Source organism: Dreissena polymorpha, chromosome 16 (assembly GCF_020536995.1).
Source record: "Dreissena polymorpha isolate Duluth1 chromosome 16, UMN_Dpol_1.0, whole genome shotgun sequence".
In the NCBI taxonomy this organism is placed as follows: domain Eukaryota; kingdom Metazoa; phylum Mollusca; class Bivalvia; order Myida; family Dreissenidae; genus Dreissena; species Dreissena polymorpha.
The window spans coordinates 13,061,270-13,081,775 of NC_068370.1; the positions used below are offsets into that span (position 1 = coordinate 13,061,270).

Sequence of the window (20,506 nt, forward strand, 5' to 3'; positions counted from 1 at the left end):
ATTGTAATTAAGTATGATACTAGCGTTATTAAGTACTATACTGAGATTATTCGTGGAACAGTATCGTCTTGGATGTATAATATTTTGTACCATATCTGTTTGTTTATATTTATATACAAACTCTTCTAAACGAATCACGTTCGAGCAACCATTATTTTAAATGATAATATGTAAGTGTTGACATATGTCAGGGCTCAAAAGAATATTTTCAACTATTGTCCTTGTGTTATAAAATTTACACATTTATGACAATATTTACCATTGTGTAAACGATTTCTATAAGTGCAATATATATTGTTATTTGGTATTATTCTTCTTAACGATACTGTGTTATTTTCATTTAGATCTCAACATTTTACGTTCTGATAAATACAATGTCAGTGTATCTCAGTCAAGCAACTACTCGACGTGCACTGCTGATAGAGCAATTGACGGACTTTTGGGGACTCTTAACACGACCGATGATGCGTTTTGTACTTCGTGCAGCGCGACGTTCAATATAGAAGCTCCGTGGTGGCAGATACATTTGGACCGCAAAATACTTGGATTAAGCGTGAGGGTGTTTGGCAGGAAAGGTCGTCAGTGTTGTATACTTACCTTCTTTGTTTGATTATTACCGAACGATTATTCCGTGTTTTTGTGTCGTCAATATTTGTAATTATTAATTTCATAACCTGTGTTTCCCCACCTACAGCCGAGAGTTTAGCTAACATACACATATATTATTAATGGTTAAAGTTGATTATCTTGAAAACCATATATTTCGTTTATTAGTATGCTACGTATTTCATTTATTAGATTCTATTCACTGAACCTATGGATTCATTTTAGATAATGCTAACATGTTGCAAAGTCAAAACATTCTCGTGTACGTCAGCAATGAAACATTTACGGAGGATAGTAATGTGACTTTAGTTGGTGAGATACACAACCCAACGACAGATGATGGGGAAACACTTTCTCTTAACAAAACTATATTTCAATACATGCGTTTAAGACGATGGTATGCAAGTTACATGGCACTTTGCGAGGTGAAGCTTTTTGGTGCAGGTAATAAATAGTGCTTACCTATATTTTGAGGTCCACTTTAATTTATGAATTGTGTCATTACCTGATAAAAATTTACATAACAAAATCTAAAAATGAATTCTGATAAAAGAACAATAATAAAATTATCTTTATTTTTAATCCGTATTAAAGACTGGGTACTTTTTAAAATGAAAACATACCAGTAGGTATTGTCCTGTGCAGTTGCAAAGAATATTATAATCGTATTATAGACTGTCTCGCTGGACACTATGGCGAGTATTGTGATCTTCAGTGCAACTGTTTGGATAATAAAGATTGCGATGCAGTTTCTGGTAAATGTTCTCGTGAAGGCTGTAAACCTGGATGGAAGGGAGATGCATGCGACACACGTAAGAGAATATGTTTTCATAGATCAGCACGTCCATTATACGGCGAAATGTCGTCATTGAAATCAACCGTCCACATTGTTTAGTATATATGTAGTTCTAGTTTCTCACATATTCTAGTCGGTATTTAACTTTATTAAAATGGATCAATGCGCATATTGCGGATACCAACATCTCATCATTCCTTATTCTGGCATCATAAATCTACTCAAACAAAATAAATTCATACCATTTTCATTGTAATGTTGTAGTAATTAAATGTTGTTTAGCAGTCGTGAACGTTTGTCCATGAAAGTGTTTAAAATGCTTTTATTCAAAGCCGCACATGATATTTAACACAAAGAAAAGGTAGTGACTTGTATTCTCTGTTTAGCGTATTATATAGTTAGTATGAAGACAGTAGTAAGTATTGCCTATGTGAACAATTATTTATAGATTGTAATTATATCTGATTTGCATATGTATATCATTCCTCGTGCGACACGGTCCTAACTGCGAGAGCGACTGTACACAGCGCCGATATAATTTAACATGTTATTATGTAAATGAAGAATTTTCCAATAGATACGTGGTTTCATATGACTATGACAAAGACTCAACATGAAATACTAGTACGTTTTAACAGAAGACGAATATTTCTGCATGTAAAAGTTTTGTCACCTAGCTTTGTTAGCAAAAGAATTATTGATACAGGTATTTTGACTTATCTGTTTCTAGAAGCAGACAGAACGCACGTTTACTTTGTATTTTGAGATTATCAAAAATATAAATTGAAAACGTCCTTATGCTAACCAAAGTCAGCCCACTATATCTATCGTTAATGAATTGATTATCTAACCATACATATTTGCAGGCTGTATCATTGGAACCTACGGTCTAAACTGCACGGAGAGTTGTAGCATGAATTGCATGAATACCGGTGATTGCAAAAATGATGATGGCAGTTGCATTGGCGGCTGTGTGGCAGGATATGATTACTCTGCATCACAGTTATGCAACACGAGTGAGTAAAATAACATACAACACGAACGAACAATAATAAAAAAATAATATCAACATTATATTTTGCCAAGTATTAATTCGATCTATAATTTTGAGCAACCTGTTCTTTTGACATATATTGGTCTAATTTTGCAGCATGTTCTGGTTATTTTGGAAACATGTGCTCACACCAATGCCATTGCAATAACAGAACCGAAGTGTGTGATCCGTACAATGGCACGTGCGTTTCTGGATGCCTCGAGGGTTGGAGTGGATCAAACTGTAGCATTGGTAAGGTTCATCGCTTACATATTTCCATTGAGGCATATATGATCATATCGCGTATGGTTTAATTTTGTTATTAGCATGTTAACAAATTATATTACGACACCATTATAATCATCATCATCAACAAAGCGGCAGAGGCAAAGTCATTATCGACATCTTCGTTTTCACACGCAACCTCCTCAACAAGTCGATTGGTCCTTGGTCTATGGGGCCTGCTATTAATATTTTCAATATGTATGAAACTGTCATTATGAATATGTTATATGTTGTGATTTTATGTTGGTAATGTTATTTGCGATCAGTTATCGACGATTTTAAATTTTAGATCAGTCAAATATTGCATTATATTAAAGTCTCTATACCGCTCAAAATCAACGAAAATGTCGTGAAGTATTTTGTAAAATAAAGTTAACACCTTAACAATCAGTGTTCCTTATAGCAATAGCCAAAGTTTCAACGCTAGGTGTGGTTTGATTACATAGATTGTTGTAGATACAAAATGTTCGTTTTTATTTATTTGTGGCCACAATTAATTCCCGCGAATATATCTATTCATTCGACACACGAACACCATGTTAGTGTTCATGTGTCCTATGAATAGATATGAAAATCAATAATAAAAACGAGCATTTTGTATCTACAAACATTTATTTTACCAGACCACATTTGACGTTGAAATTTCGGCAAATGCCATAAGGAAAACTAATTTTTAATTGGTTAAGTTTATTTTACGAATAATTGTACGAATTTTTCGTTGATTTTGAATAGTAATATTACTTAAATGGAATATAATAACAGTGCAGACTTTTTTTCAATATTGTTTATAATACTATCATGATAAGGACTTAATTTACAAGTGAATAATAAGTTTTACCGTCCGTGCTAGTTACTGATATGTATTATACATTTTGAAATATATTAGAGCACAAAATAATGTTTTATCTATTGTCCCTGGGTACTAAAAGTTACACATTCATGACAATATAGAGCATGATGTTCAACGATTTCTATAAGTGCAATATATATTGTTATTTAGTATTATTCTGCTTAACGATACTGTTTTTTTTTTCATTTAGATCTTAACATTTTACGTTCTGACAAATATAATGTCAGTGTATCTCAGTCAAGCAACTACTCGACGTGCACTGCTGATAGAGCAATTGACGGACTTTTGGGGACTGTTAACACCACCGATGATATCTTTTGTACTTCGTGCAGCGCAACGTCCGATACAGACGCTCCGTGGTGGCAGATACAATTGGACCGCAAAATACTTGGATTAAGCGTGAGGGTGTTTGGCAGGAAAGGTTGTCAGTATTGTATGTTCACTTTCTTTGTTTGATTATATAAAATTATATATTTAATAGTTTTAATTTGTAATTTCATAATATGTGTAGCCCCACCTACAACCGAAAGGTTATTAGACAAAATAAATATATTTCTTAAGCTTCAGTCAATAATATCGGAAACCAGACTTGACTCATATGCTATTTATCTTTTTAATTGCATGTTCTTAAACTTAGGCTTTTATTTTAGATAATGCTAAAATATTGCAAAGTCAAAACATTTGCGTGTACATCAGCAATGAAACATTTTCCAAGGAAATTAATGGTACTTTAGTTGGAATTATACACGACCCAACGGCAGATGATGGCGAAACACTTTCTCTTAACAAAATTATATTTCAATACATGCGTTTAAGACGATGGAATGCAAGTTACATGGCACTATGCGAGGTGAAGCTTTTTAGTGCAGGTAATTATTCGTGATTTACTTTATTTTGACGTCCACCTTAATATATAAATTGTGTCACTACCCGAATAAAATGTATAAAACTGAATATGAATTCTGAATTATATAACTATGAAATTATTTATAATTTAATCCGTTATAAAACATCTTTTGAAAATCAAAACATATCAGGAGGTATTATTATCTTCATTCATAATGAATATTATACTCGTATTTAAGACTGTCTCGCTGGACACTATGGCGAGTATTGTGATCTTCAGTGCAACTGTTTGGATAATAAACGTTGCGATGCAGTTTCTGGTAAATGTTTCCATGAAGGCTGTAAACCTGGATGGCAGCGAGATTCGTGCGACACACGTAAGTGAATATGTTTTCATAGACCAGCACGTCCACTATACGGACCATAAGCAATCGAAAATATATAGATAGCAAGAAAACAATATGAAAGTAACAATGGTGAAATATGTGTTCATTTGTATATCGTAATTAAGCGTTTTGAAATTCGCAGCCGATAAGAAAACATGCCAGTTGACCAAGCTAAACCCACTTTACCACCCTTAATTAGAGACAAAGCTGAAGCTCCATTTACTACCAAGGCACTCCTCTCCAGTTTTTGGAAGCTGATCAAATCAAATGGGCAGGTTGCATGTTTGGCAATTAATTCAGCTACTAGCCGGATGCCCTTGAATATTTTTGTTCTTCCCTTATGATGCTTACATCATAATACCTAATTAAGAAATCTCGTGATCATTATCTAGTTTCCTTAATTGACCATCAACCCCGAGGTTTGATAAGGGATTGTGTATCTTCAAATGCAGTCTGCATTCAAACTGAGCAAAACCAAGTTGTAAATTGTCGTTAATGAACCCAGTACAAATATGATCATATATTCAATATTTGACATATTAAACGCACTCAGCAGCTTTAAACTTAAAGCATAAATTTCATATGTCTAAAACAATTATTATCTTATGCTTTATAGTAACAGGTACACAGTAAAAGGCATTACGGAGGAAAGCTTCACATAATCTTGTCGTTTGCTATCACAGTTATAACCACATAAACGCTAAATTTACAAATGACAGTATTAAATATATTTCTTGAGCTTAATAAGACGTAATTTAGAGATTTTTACCATTTTTCTTCGACCTTTGAATATTTGTGACAAAATAGAAAATTTGTCAAGCAAACTTTTCGAATCAATTTTTAACTTTGATTGAAACTTTATAGTCAATAATGTTAGCTTTACTTACATTGATATTATGCTATGCATGTGTACCAAATGTGTACGTGCGTATATAAAAGTAATTATATAAATAAATGTTATTTTAGCTCCTTAAAGTTTTAACTGATAGCTTTAAATATTCAATCTTCACTCTCTAGCTTGCGACAATGGTTTCTTTGGAATGAACTGCTCATCTCACTGTCATTGTCGGGGAGGCGTAGGCTGTGATCCTATGTCTGGTCAATGTTCTGATAAAGAGTGTGCTCCGGGATGGATAGGTCTAAAGTGCAGCACAGGTATGACTTGGCAATTACAAGCAATTTATGGAAAAAAATATTCGCGTTTGAACAGTAAATTGTATGTGAATATCATCCTCAGCATCTTACTGTAAGTTAGTGCACTACATAAATGTTGTTATGACAAAAGAAAATAATTATACCGGGTAATACATATCATGTATATATTTTATATTGCTCTGGTAAACAAACACACAAATTGCAGTTGTTGTTAGACATTCCCAAACTTTCACAGAATACAAAACAATATAATTATACTTGAATAATACTGAATGTGTCATGTGGTTAGTTATATGTTGAATATGAAGTGAAATCATTTCTCAGAGTTTTGGAATTTGTAGTATTTAAGTTGTATACAGCGTGCATGCTACCCCAAAGTATAATCACTGTCATTTATCGTGTACCGTGCATGCAGAATGTAAGCGGGGCTTCTTCGGAAATAAGTGCCAGTCAACATGTCGTTGTAAAGAAAACGCTAAATGCGACCATATAAACGGTACCTGCCCGGGCTATTTATGTGCGGATGGCTGGAGATACGATAATTGCAGTATAGGTATAACACTGAAATAATTACGGCATAATTATTTAACCTCATGCAAGCGAAATTATTGTTAAATTTCATTCCTTGTTATAGTCAAAGTTATATATACTATGTAAAACTTACACGCACATACAATGCAAAATATATATTTATGCGATGTGTATGTTATATTCATGCCTTAATATGCTTAGTTAAAATTTAGCCCACAACACAAAACGTCTACAAGTACACACTGCATTGCCTCTTACACGCCTTTCTTTCACAACGGTGATTTTTGCACTGCTTTCTGACTTAAAAGCTATAATCTATCTATTGCGTTATATATAGAATTTTTCCTTTGCCTTGTCTATATATAATTTTAGAATTGTTTGTCCGCAGTTACACATTTTTCCAATGTTTCATTGATTATGGCTAATATTGTCCATTCTGAACACAATAGGATAAATGTTACCATGCTTTATAGTATTTTAAACTATATGCAGCTGCTATGATTTTGCAAAACTTCTATAAGTATGTGTATCATTTGAATTAGAATGCGCAAGTGGATACTACGGCGAAAACTGTTCCACGCACTGCCATTGTAATCATTGCCATAACGTCAATGGCTCGTGTTCTTTGTATTCAACACAGTGCAATGATGGTTTCCGACTGGACGGCGAGTTCTGTACTCGTTAGTACTTACTTTCATATTTAATGTTTGCAGATATGCCGCGTTTTATCTTTAACGAGTATACTTAAATATATGATATTATTTAGCTTAAAATAAATGTAATTCGGTAATACATACCAATATAGTTATTACTGATCAAGTGTATTCTTTAGTGTATGACGTCATTTTTGCTTATTGCTATGGATACAATGTTACTGATAAAAGGTTACATAACTAATAAACAATAGTTTTATTATCATGTGTGACATGTTAAAGTTGCGGACAGCAGACCTACATCAGAAGGAGCCATTGTTGGTGGCGTGGGAGCTGCAATAGCCGTAATAATTGGGATCGCAGTCGGTCTTTTCTTCTTTAAACGACGTGAAAACTCGAAGTGAGCTTATTTTGTGCATGCTTATTTTCGTGTTATTCAGTTTATATTTAAGTTTGATCAATATACAATAGACGTATAATCCGTGGGTATACAAGATGTAAATAAAACATCCAAATAAAAAAAATATAAACACCCATAATTTGTAAAATACTATAAGGTATAACATGATGTGATGATTATGTGTTTTTGCAACATGTATAAACGGCAATAATCTTTCGAACAATATCAAAATTAAGAGGTGTTGGTAAAGCGCTAAGTACAGTTTGCAAACTAATTCTTTCGTTATTATATTGTCATACTGCATATTTTTACATATTGTGTTTCCGGTCATTTTTTACAAATATTTTCTAATATTTGAAACATTCTATAATATAAAAATTAGTCTTCAATGACACTACAAAGCTGTCTTTTTCTTTTAAGGAAAAGTATTTATTCAGTTATATGCCATTAATCTGATCTTCTTCTATCATGACTCTTCAGTTACAATCAAATCGAAGCTTATTACAACACATATGTTTTAAATAATTCTGTCATTCGAACCTACGTTACATATTGTAACTTTTTGCTATTGCTGAAATATTATTTTCTGCTATCCAAATTAGGCTAAGAACATCAGTTAATCTTAACTAAAATAAAGACAATATTTTTTTAATATCCACTACTTTGGTTACGCAACGCATAATGAAATTCCTATGATTGATACAAATTATACACATATGTGAATCAATACATATAACATATTTATGTTCGTTTAGCTGGATAATTTCTACGAATATTTTAAAAATCAAAAGCTCTTCTGGTTGTGAACAATGTTCTTCCAAGTTCTTCATGTACAGAATTAGTGTGCGTTCAAATTGTTACAAGTATAATTTTTTACCGAAACCTAAATTGACCGTCTCTAAATAGATCCTCTTCTCTTACGCACTAGACTTTTGAATTATAGTTTTTAATAACAAGCTAATTTAATAATTGCAACTTATTGAAAATAGAAATTAACGGAAAATTTCATGAATATAGATTTAATTTTAAAACAGTCTGTAAAGCGTGGTCTTCAATTGTAATTGGAAGTAACAATCGATTCCAACTACGATGAGAGCAATGTCTAAATATGAAATAGATTTTAACAACATGTACATGTTACTTTTTAAATTAATCAAAATACTGATTATTTGCACTTATAATAAATGCTACTCTCCTGCTCTGCATTCATCTCGGTAGACTTTACTCAACAGCAGTCTGTTCACGAGACTATAGTTTTTATTTTGTTCACCTTATGTAGCATAGCATAGTAAACGTAACTATATTAAGTATACGCTTATGGTATCAGATTTCACCAATGACAAATAGGGTTTTGAAACATATACAATTAATTTTCATTATTCGCCTAAATTGGTACGTCATTATTATGCAATAGAAGAAAACAGTATGTGTTTCCTTAAAGATAACTAGTTGTCTTTTCATTACTTTTTGGGCACCTCGGCTTAAGTCTGAATGCTTTTATGTAAGCAAATGAATGAAAGTTCGTATGCTTATTTGCAGCCTGGTCTATTGTTAACTGCGTATGTTTTAATTTTAATTAGTGGACTCGCGCCCACATATACATGTAATGAAAAAAGTCCTATTTTAGAAACAAGCATCACTCTAGTGATTCTACAGAACTAACCGACATCTCATCAGTACATAAACAAGCCAATGCGACTTCAACAAAAGCTTATGTGGAAACTGATGCAAATGCCCAAGTATACGCAAGTATGCAGCTCATTAGTAACATGCATTTGACATACAGATAACGGACCGCATAATATTTTCCCATGTTGAAGTATGATGTTAAAACATACCATTGCTGTTAGTACATGTATGTAAATATCAAGATGCATATATAAAATATAAATGATGAAGCTCAAAAAGCATTTGCATTAAATAGAAACAAAATGTGACAAACATTTACAAAATACATTTGAATAACACTTATTATATTGTTTCAATTCTAGACACAGAGAGCGATTACTACAGTTTCAAAGACGAAGTGCCAGGAATCAAGATACATTTACTGTGGGACTATATTCGTGAAAAGACAAAACCTGGATCATCGTTTTTTGAAAACGAATTTGCCGTGGGTGTATTTTAAAGTTATTATGTTGACATACTAATAACCAATCAGAACAATTTAACGAAGTACGAAAAATGCGTAAATACTACTTTGTATGAGATACAGTAAGTCAATCGATATGGATATATTGTATGTTTTAATACCCCATACATGTTACTTAAACAACATCTTATCGGAATTTTTGTGTTTTACTTTCCTATTTATACAGAAACTCCCATCAGGTTTAATCTATCCACACGACGTAGCAGCTGCCGTAGAGAACCGAGGCAAAAACCGCTACCGGGAGATGTATGCATGTGGGTAATCAGCCTTTAGTTTTAAATGAGTTTGCCCAAGTTCATATTCTTGTATTCAATTAGCATTCAAAGCGCGCTTGATTTGTTTTCGGCATTTATCAACGGATTTCTTTATTTACATTATCACTTGAGAAATTAAATGTATTATTCTATAATTAGTGTCTATGTTATTAGTATTAGTATTTATTAGTATTTGTGTTATGGTTATTGTTTTGTTTGAATGATTTGTACGTACTTGTTTCAAGCCATCTGTTTACATATTGATATCAATATTGTAGACGATCACTCTCGGGTGCCTTTGAAGAAGGACGAGCCAAACGATTCCGAATACATCAATGCATGCTTCATTAACGTAAGCAATTATTGTCCCTACCGGTGAAACCAGAGGGGACTTATGGTTTGCACTCCGTCTGTCAGTCTGTCTGTCTGTCAGTCCGTCACACTTTTCTGGATCCTGCGAAAACTTAAAAAGTTCTTCAAATTTTTTCTTGAAACTTGAAACATGGATAGATGGCAATATGGAAATTATGCACGTCATTTCATTTTGTTCCTACGTCAAAAATTCTGGTTGCTATGGCAACAAATATATATATATATATATATATATATATATATATATATATATATATTATGTTTACTTACAATGGTGGAGTTTCACCGGTAAGGGACCATATTGCTTGGCAATCTCTTGTTAATATATGTATTTTTGACAAAATCAAACACAAAGCAAATGCACTAAGTTAGTATTTCTGTTTTCTCTGTTGTAACTTATATATTGACGTTCTATATGAACATTATATTGCTTATATATTTTAGGGTTTCGAAAAAGTGAACAAGTTCATTGCATCCCAAGGTAAGAATACGTTTATAACTTTCGTAAAGCTTTATCATTTGCTTATAATATTTACCTTAATGATTACCATTTTGCGATGTTATCATTTGGACCGCTAGTTCATGGTTATGCACACGATTGTACTGTAGCAACGGTGGTTGTTTTGTCTTTTTGTTATCTGCTAAGTTTCGGTTACATACAAGTTCTTTAAATACGTTTTATTCTGTAAGGTCCAACGAAAAAAATGATCGAAGACTTCTGGCGCATGATCTGGCAGCAGCGTGTGCACAAGATTGTAATGCTTACCAATCTTATTGAAATGGGAACGGTATTTATCGTGTTTATCTTTACATCACACATTTGTTCAGACCACATTCAAATTTAGGCTTATTATTTAACGTATAACTACTATTATAAATTAAGCATAGTAACGGGTGACCCATTCTTATCATAGAAACATGTCATGCATGAAATAAATCAATATTTGCAAGTCAGAAAGACAGTTTATGTACTTCAGTTAAAATGCATGCAATACTGGCCAGCGCAAGTAAAGGGCGTATGCACGTACGGTGGTGTCGAGATAAGTTATGCGGATATTAAGGAGATGTTTGACTACAATATCAGAACTTTTGACATACGTCGGGTAGGTTATTGTTTGAAGACTAATGACCACTTTTTATCATACAATTTTCATGTTTTTAAATTTATATTACAAATTTTATACTAGTAAATAATACATATACATTACCCATACTTTTAAAATGCCACATAATGCGATATGAAATAACATGTTCTTATGTTGTTGTATTGGTCATTTAGTATAAAAAGCTGACTATAACAAATATGAGTAATACGATTAACATAATATGCACATATTTAATTAAATAGCCAACATAATAAAGTTTGCTTTGTTTCTTATATATAGTATATAAACATCGCTCACGAAAGTCAATATTCATAAGCAGTTTGCGGTTCGGTATGTTGTTAGTTTTTGTTTTTTTACGGTATATTGTCATTAACTATGAATTTCAGGGGAAAGAATCGCGAAGTGTACAACAGTTTCATTTTAAGGCTTGGCCTGACAAGGATGTTCCCGAAACGACCTGGTGCTTGGTCGATTTCTGGAGAGCAGTTGATACCAATGATACGGCTAACATTTCTCCGATTGTAGTGCATTGCAGGTAAGAATTGTTTGCGCTTTATATTTGTGTGTTTAGCTCTACTGGCCGACGGCCTGAAGAGCTTATGTCATGGCGTGGTTTCCGTCGTCCGTCCGTGCGTGCGTGCGTTAGACTTTTTAATGTTTACGCGATAAAGTCCACAGTTTTCATCCGATTCTTTTCAAACTTGTTCAGTGTCTTTATATTAATGAGGACTCGAACCCTATTGAAAATGGGTTACTTCAGAGTAAAACGTCCAGAATTATCTCCCCTTGAATTTGAGAAAATTATGAAATAAGGCTTGTTTACGCAATAAAGTCCACAGTTTTCATCCAATCATTTCCCAACTTGCACAGTGTCTTTATCTGAATGATGAGTAAAACCCTATTGAAAATGAGCAATATCGGAGTTATAAGTCCAGAATGATCTCCCTTGAATTTGATAAAAAAAATGAAAATTCTGTTTTTTTATGTGATAAAGTCTATAATTTTCATCAAATTCTTGGCAAACTTGCACAGTGTCTTTGTATTAATGAGGACTCAAACCCTTTTTATGCACCCTTCGAAGAAGAGGGAGTATATTGTTTTGCACATGTCGGTCGGTCGGTCGATCCGTCCACCAGCTGGTTTCCGGATGATTACTCAAGAACGCTTAGGCCTAGGATCATGAAACATCATAGGTACATTGATCATGACTGGCAGATGACCCCAATTGATTTTCAGGTCACTAGGTCAAGGTCACAGTGACTCGAAATAGTAAAATGGTTTCCGGATGATAACTCAAGCATGCTTAGGCCTAGGATCATGAAACTTCATAGGTACATTGGCCACAACTGGCAGATGACCCCTATTGATTTTTTAGGTCACTAGGTCAAAGGTCAAGGTCACAGTGACTCAAAACAGTAAAATGGTTTCCGAATGATAACTCAAGAATGCTTACGCCTAGGATCATGCAATTTCATAGGTATATTGATCATGACTGGCAGATGATCCCTATTGATTTTAAGGTCACTTGGTCAAAGGTAAAGGTCACAGTGACTCGAAACAGTAAAATAGTTTCCGGATGATAACTCAAGAATGCTATCGCCTGGGATCATGAAACTTCATAGGAACATTGATCATGACTGGCAGATGACCCCTATTGATTTTCAGGTCACTAAGTCAAAGGTCAAGGTCACAGTGACTCGAAACAGTAAAATGGTTTCAGGATGATAACTCAAGAATTCTTACGCCTTGGATCATGAAACTTCAAAGGTACATTGATAATGGCATTGATAATGGCTGACAGATAACCCTATTGATTTCAATAATGCTTACGCCGTTGATCATAAAACTTCATAGGTACATTGATCATGACTGGCAGATGACCCCTATTAATTTTCAGGTCACTTGGTCAAAGGTCAAGGTCACAGTGACTCGAAGCAGTAAAATGGTTTCCTTATGATAAATAAAAAATAATTAGGCCTAGGATCATGAAACTCCATAAGTACATTCATCATGACTAGCAGATGACCCGTATTGATTTTCAGGTCACTAGGTCAAAGGTCAAGGTCACAGTGACAAAAACGTATTCACTCAATGGCTGCCACTACAACTGACAGCCCATATGGGGGGCATGCATGTTTTACAAACAGCCCATGTTTAAAAAGAGCAATATTGTAGCAATAAGTCCAGAATGACTTCCCCTTGAATATGAGAAAATTTTGAAATCCCGCTTGTTTACGCAATTAATTCCACAGTTTCCATCCAATTATTTCCAAATTTGCACAGTATCTTTATATCAATGAGGACTTGACCCTATTGAATATGAGCAGTATCGGAGAAATAACTACACAATAATCTCCCCTTGAATTTGAGAAAATTCTCCTTGTTTGTGCGATTAAGTATAAAGTTTCCATCTTATTCTTTCCAAACTTGCACAGTGTTTATAGAAATAGAGCGATTCAGGTCCTCGTGGGCCTCTTAATTATGAACATAAATTTAATAGGTCTAAACAGTATGTCGATAAAATGATGTTCCCATCTGCTAGTCTTATATGAAAATAATTCTTATTTGAAATGGGTATTATCAATTCAGCGCGGGTGTTGGTCGGACGGGGGCTTTTATCGCCATTGACAGCTTAATTACACAAGCAAGAATGGAAGGATCCATTGGGCCCCTTCAGATGGTCGAAGCGTTACGTCGACAGAGGGTCAACATGGTTCAAACAAAGGTAGAAAAGAATTGTAGAGTTTTACGTCAATTTTCACGCATCTAGTATCCTAAGTTCATCGCACACATTAGCATATTCACACTTAAATGCCATGTGAAATTTAGTATTTGTTCATATTCGTAAGGCCGTGTTATTTCTTTTCATCGATGCATGAAGAAACAATACCAATTTCTGCACGAAGCAGTGGCTGATGCCGTACTGATGGGGACACATCACGTGCTGACCAGGGAGTTCTCAATCATCTTCGAATATATGATGGGCATTGAGGAAGGATCCAATACTACGAGACTTGAAGAACAATTTAATGTATGCATGAAGCATTTCTACAATATATGAACACTAACAGGTCACTTTTCTATCCATTTTGTAATACAGCAGGTGAGGTTGGAATAATTAACGACGATTCTAAACATACGATACAAGGTATATTAATATGCATGTCAGGCGATTTCTCTAAAGTCATTGCATTCTGCGATAAAGAGTTTTAACATAAAACCTTTTTTTAGCTCATTGTTCAAAGTGTGCAAGAGGCTGCTGTATTGGTTGACGGACAAGCGTCGTCTAGCCAAACATATGGCAATATGGAGACGGTAATGTCTGAAAGTACGGGTAAAACTATTTTTAATTAACGCTTGTAACTTACATTCTGTACATTCAACCATCATAATTCTGATTTGTTTATGTTAATATTCTTGATTTTTGTTAAACCTGACTATTGATTGACACATGACGTTAACGTTTAATCAAAAGTGTCAAATTTAAATCTAGTAGACGCATACCGACCGCAACTGCAGGAGAGAGGCTCAAAGTTTATTCAGCAATTGGGAGCCATTTTCCTTCCGGTATGATAACCTTTATCTTTCGTGAACTGTGTTGCATTTCATTCAGAGGCGGAGAAATGTTATTTCATTTAAGCTTACTATGGGCCGATAACTTTAAGTTTTTTTTAAATTATGTTTTGTTTCGTTCAATAGCGCCTTCTATATTTTTTTATAAGTCAGATAATGCAATATGGCAGTGACATAAGTTTTTATATTACTTATTAAGGTATAATTTTTTTGTAATGTTAACATGTGCATTATTCAAAAGCATTTATAAAATCAAATCAGTTTTCGAGTGGAACAAGATATAACCATTAAAGCATTATTGAAAAGGCAGCATATATTGTACAAATTAACCATATCACAGGCCAGCATGTCGATTGAATACTTATCATGTTTTCACATCACAAGCAAACAAATTTTCCAAACGTCATGGTTTGTTTCAGACGTTTGACAACAAGAATGCCCTGCTGGTGTGCATATCACCCACTGACCAACACATGGAAGATTTTTGGTCCCTCGTTGAGGAACAACATGTTACCACAGTGATCAACATGTCCATGCCTTGTTCGTCTTTCAAGGTATTGTTAATATTTATTGATATAAATATACTCAGACCAGGAAAATCGTTATTACAATATATTCATGGGTTTCATTTTTTTTTACAAATATCACGTTGTTCCTAAACATATGGCAATTAAGCCTACATCGTTTGTGTTTCAAACAGAAATTGAACTTTGTTCGATCGCAAACAAAAATAATAAATAACAAATGTCTATTTTTAAAGAACATGCAATTATTGGGGCGCAACGGAAGTGGGAAAACTGGAAAGTTTTCAGTAAAATACAAACAGGAAAAGAAAAAGAAAGGATTTGTGGAAAGAAGTATTTCGTTTTGCGACGAAAACCATGAGGTTTGTTGCCCATTTGATGTTCGTTTAAAAATCATTTACATGTTTCGTATTATGCTAAACGTATTTGAATTTACAAAGGTACGTTTTTCTGTAATGGTAGCATTCTGTCTTAGTAGTGTGGATTTCTGTTGCAGGACGAGGGCGGTCTGACAACAATCAAGGAATTCCAGCTGATATCGTGGCCGGAGAGGGATGATTTGCCGACAAATATGCAATCATTTTTTGACATGATTGAGGAAATTCTGAAATGGCAGCCCGATCTCACTGACAGAATGCCGATACTGATTCACTGCCAGTAAGCTAGATCAATATCTTTCAACTACGGTTGAAAACATATTAATGAAATAATAACGGCCTTTTATTTCAAATGCATTACTTTTTGTGCGCCATGTTTTGTGATTCACTCTATCCGGAAGATGTGAAATTTTTGATAGACATTTAAAAAAGGATTTGTAGCGAATATACGGTTTCGGAGATCGTCTGGTCTATACAGTTAGTATTAAATAACATCGAAGTTTAAAGGTCATTCATAAGTGTGTATCGCTTTAGCATAAATAGCATTATAAATAAAAATAAAAGGTATACTTATTCATAAGGTATACTAATTTGTATAAATATTTTAGAACTGGATATACGCGCTCTGGATTGATTGCTGTTATTTTGAACGAAATTCAGCGCATTAAGAGCGAACGTGGACAAATAAACATCGTGGAATCTGTCAAAACTATGAAGACCAGATGCCGAGATGTGATCCACAGCAAGGTACCACAACTTTTTTATTTTTTAATTTAATCAGAATTAGTAAAAATGTGTTCCTGAAGGTTGAACAGTGGTATTAAGTTATTCTTTGTTTGCGTTAATTTAATTTTGAGTTATTATACTCAAATTGCAAATGAATGCTGTTTTCTGATAACTTGTACTGGTTAAAATGTGGTTTGTTGTTGATAGGTTTATTTCTAACAAATTAGACTTTTTTCTAATAATTTTCTGTTTGTGCTTAAATATATGTTATAAAATAACTATTTTATTTCAGGAACAGTACCGATTTTGTTTCGAAATATTATTACTCTACATCAAGAATACAGGGTTCTATCAGAACCTGTAATTGAAATGACATTGACCGAAAAAAAACATTTTCAACAAAGCTTTCGTTTTAGTCAACGCATTGTATATCCAAGCTATATATACACGTTATAAAAGTATTTTAATATGTAGGATTTATATGTTGATTGTGTCTTGCTAGAAGTGTACGTGTAACGATATATCCTGAAAACAAGCTATGATTTGAGTGTATTTAAACGTCTTGAAATGACTTTGTCAAATTTCTTTCATTGCATTTATTCGAACATCCGCGTTCTTGTAAGCTCAACGTAATCAATCATATTAATATTTCAAATAATTCTAGTGAGCAAATATATCGCTATACTATGGTCGATGTGGATGTTGCCTTTAAAGTCAAATTATAGAGTATGGTGAAATTGTATGTGTGTAAACTTTATGCGATAAGAAGCCAGAGAGTTAAAAGAGATGCATTTCTTATCTCGGATTATAAAGTGGACGTACAAATATGAGCATTTAGTAGTGAAAACGTTAAAATATTATAAATAATATCACTTTCATAGAGGGTTACACAACGTTTTGTCAACCCGAACTAGTTTGTGTCAACCATACTATTCTATTCTCGCCATGACAAGTACAGCTATTGTTTTCTTGACATATTTATAAGATGGTGTGTGATCAATATATATATAGTTCTCTCCGCCTTGCTTTTAATCAGGAAAAAATGTTAAGTAGATATTGAATACGAAACGTGTGCGTTATTCGACACAGATTCAATAAATGCAGTCTTGATACGAACGGTGTATTCTATAAATTTAGAATAAGCAACTCGGTTAATGTGTGTCTTATCACCCCTTAAACAAAAGACAATAATGGGAACATATTATTTGCAAAATAGTTGCATTATAAAAGATGTTGTAAACGTGCTGTTATACTTTGTTATCTAGTACCTCCGATAACATAAAAGTTATGAAAAGCAAAATCGATCGTGTTCATAGAATAAATACGCGTCACGGCCGTACAATGATCAGCAATTACGATTTCTAAAACAAACCGTATTTCTCTTTGACGATTAACATACTGTAACACATACTGATCATTACAATTTCATATCAGTTATATTGATTACTTTCAATGCCTTATTGTTCCATTCTACTCAATATTGCTGTAGCTACTTAAAAACATGTTTCTTAGCGTGTTTACGAAGCCATTATACAAACGATATTATGTTAATTAAGACTTCTTTTTGTGATGAACTTATACAAAACAGTGCATTTCATGTTGTTTATGTATGTTTGTTCTTTTTATTTTTAATATTTTTTTTAAAAAATAACTTATCCATGACTTGTAAATTAAAACTCATATTTAAAAGTGATTGTGTTTGGATAATTTAATAATGTATTTTTGTAAGTAATATGAATATAAATCTACACAATTTTATCCATCAGAATAACATATGGTTATTATGTATAACATATAACCGTGTTAAAACTTTACACCTGACACGATTGCGGACAGGTGGCTCTCAATTGTCGCTTAAGAAGCGTTAAATCAACGCGCCATACCGTTTGTCGTAATCTGTACAAAAATGTTCACAGCCTTTTCGCCAATACACCGAGTCAACACAGAATCTTATTAAATTAAATTATATCATAATTTATAATGAATAATCTGATAAACAGAAAGTGCTTTTCGACATATAGAGAATACATGGTTGACGTCGAAATGGAGAAAGTTTATCCGGTGAGGCTTAGAAAAAGAAAATAGGGCGAGCTTTAGCGAGCCCTATTTTTCTTTTTCGGGTCAAGATGGATACACTCTCTCCATCTCGGCAACATACCATGTATTTTATTTTACCCGCTTCATGCCGTTGATACATTTTATCAAAGACAAATGATAAATTGACATAATTATTCATGTCGAGCCTCCTACATGTACACAAGATTCCAGGACGACCGAATAACTACCGATCGTGTCGAGTAAAAAATAGTTCCACTTTAAACTGTTCCTTTTAATATTTTCCCATTGAAAATATGAAAAGAAATATAAACAAGAAATATCATTAAAAAGATATACGGCGTTGATGTTGTAATGTTTGCGACCAGTGAAAGGAGATGGAATGAAGCGACCATGTATTTTAATGAAGGTAGTGAGTGATAATATATTTTAATGTATTAACAAATAAAAATGAAGAACAAGAAGAGGTGAAATTGTATGTTTTATTGTCAATAAGAATTGTAATGACTAGGTTTTCATAATTGAACGAGTAATACATTAGTTTCAATGGGAAAGAAAACATATTCGCCACTTAAAAACTATGAACATAATATTGGAATGAAATAAAAGATAATGTGTTATAATGTGTACAGATGTTAGTAGAATGTAAACATAAAAGATTCTATATCACTGTGAATGAACAAAAACTGTCACGTGACCACAAAAGTCAACGTCAGTAGTCATTTTATGACAACAAACAGCCGCGCAAGGTAGGTTTTTTTCCAATATCTTTGCTGATCATTTTTTGACTTTCATACGACCTAGTGCGGGCAATATGGCATGCATATAGCTTTCGATCGGTATATCACGCGTTTTGTGTGATGCTCTGGTTTTCCAGAACACTTCGGCGCAAATTTCCTTTTAAGAAGCAAACGTCAGTAGTAAAATTACAAAGACTCAGTGGTCTCGAAAATTAACGATCACAGAACTGTCTATGCTTTACCGGACGAACATATATTACATATGTCTAGTATGCATAAACATACAAATATATCTACCCGATAATAAATAAACGTTTAAAGAGTGAAAACAAATATGGCAAACGTCAGTAGTACGTTTAGGAATGGCAAACGTAATTAGCAAAAATATGCAAACGGCAGTAGCCGAATAAATGCAAGCGTTTAATTTAATGAAAAACATGTGAAATAATATAATTTATGCTAATTAAGATTTAAATTAGATATAACAAGTTAAGATTGATGTCATAAATTAATGCACGACATATATAAATTCTGTAACAACAAAAATGAAGTAATGTTTAAGTGATATTATGTGCATCTAACAGTTTATAGGTGTCTATCGCAACCGTTGTTTATTTTTGGTGTTTTCACTTCATATACACGTATATTCGTTAATGCAACATCAACATATTGAAAAAAATATCCCGGAGAGAGAAATATAATGCTTTTGAATATCAACCGTACTTTCGTTTTGACAACTGACGACAGGAATGATTCGATTTACAATGTGAATCTAAATTGAGTTTTATGCAGATTCGTTCATACGACACAAAGACACTTATTTTGTTTCACGGATCATTTCTTAATGTTCAAACAAGTACAATTGTATAAGTCACAAATCAATAAGATTGCATATTATTTTATTAAAGTGATATTATGAATTGAGCTGAAAAAATTAAAGGGGCCTTTTCACAGATTTTGGCATATTATGAAATTTGTCATTAAATGCTTTATATTAATAAATGTAAAAATTGGATCTTAAAAGCTCCAGTAAAAAATCAAGAATAAAATTTAAAAAAGCAAAAAAAAGTAGCCGGTACCAGGGCT

At 33.2% G+C, this 20,506-nt stretch overlaps 1 protein-coding gene across 3 annotated transcripts in view; it reads left to right on the top strand.

Annotated features, from left to right (window-relative positions):
* The window catches only part of LOC127861905 (neurogenic locus notch homolog protein 1-like), a 54,059-nt gene that overhangs the window by 27,881 nt on the left and 5,672 nt on the right, over positions 1-20,506 (top strand). For 2 of the 3 annotated variants that reach the window (XM_052400627.1, XM_052400628.1), the window contains 28 exons: positions 345-575; positions 832-1,050; positions 1,281-1,418; positions 2,269-2,418; positions 2,553-2,687; positions 3,761-4,003; positions 4,221-4,439; positions 4,656-4,793; positions 5,820-5,957; positions 6,373-6,510; positions 7,031-7,168; positions 7,424-7,541; positions 9,169-9,290; positions 9,533-9,654; positions 9,860-9,947; positions 10,226-10,299; positions 10,764-10,800; positions 11,010-11,107; positions 11,297-11,422; positions 11,812-11,960; positions 14,015-14,150; positions 14,307-14,456; positions 14,657-14,753; positions 14,919-14,992; positions 15,418-15,552; positions 15,759-15,884; positions 16,019-16,179; positions 16,508-16,646. In XM_052400627.1, coding sequence (XP_052256587.1) covers positions 345-575; positions 832-1,050; positions 1,281-1,418; positions 2,269-2,418; positions 2,553-2,687; positions 3,761-4,003; positions 4,221-4,439; positions 4,656-4,793; positions 5,820-5,957; positions 6,373-6,510; positions 7,031-7,168; positions 7,424-7,541; positions 9,169-9,290; positions 9,533-9,654; positions 9,860-9,947; positions 10,226-10,299; positions 10,764-10,800; positions 11,010-11,107; positions 11,297-11,422; positions 11,812-11,960; positions 14,015-14,150; positions 14,307-14,456; positions 14,657-14,753; positions 14,919-14,992; positions 15,418-15,552; positions 15,759-15,884; positions 16,019-16,179; positions 16,508-16,646 — 3,839 coding nt within the window. The remainder of the gene's footprint in view (positions 1-344; positions 576-831; positions 1,051-1,280; positions 1,419-2,268; positions 2,419-2,552; positions 2,688-3,760; positions 4,004-4,220; positions 4,440-4,655; positions 4,794-5,819; positions 5,958-6,372; positions 6,511-7,030; positions 7,169-7,423; positions 7,542-9,168; positions 9,291-9,532; positions 9,655-9,859; positions 9,948-10,225; positions 10,300-10,763; positions 10,801-11,009; positions 11,108-11,296; positions 11,423-11,811; positions 11,961-14,014; positions 14,151-14,306; positions 14,457-14,656; positions 14,754-14,918; positions 14,993-15,417; positions 15,553-15,758; positions 15,885-16,018; positions 16,180-16,507; positions 16,647-20,506) is intronic. The other variant, XM_052400626.1, reaches the window with a different exon arrangement.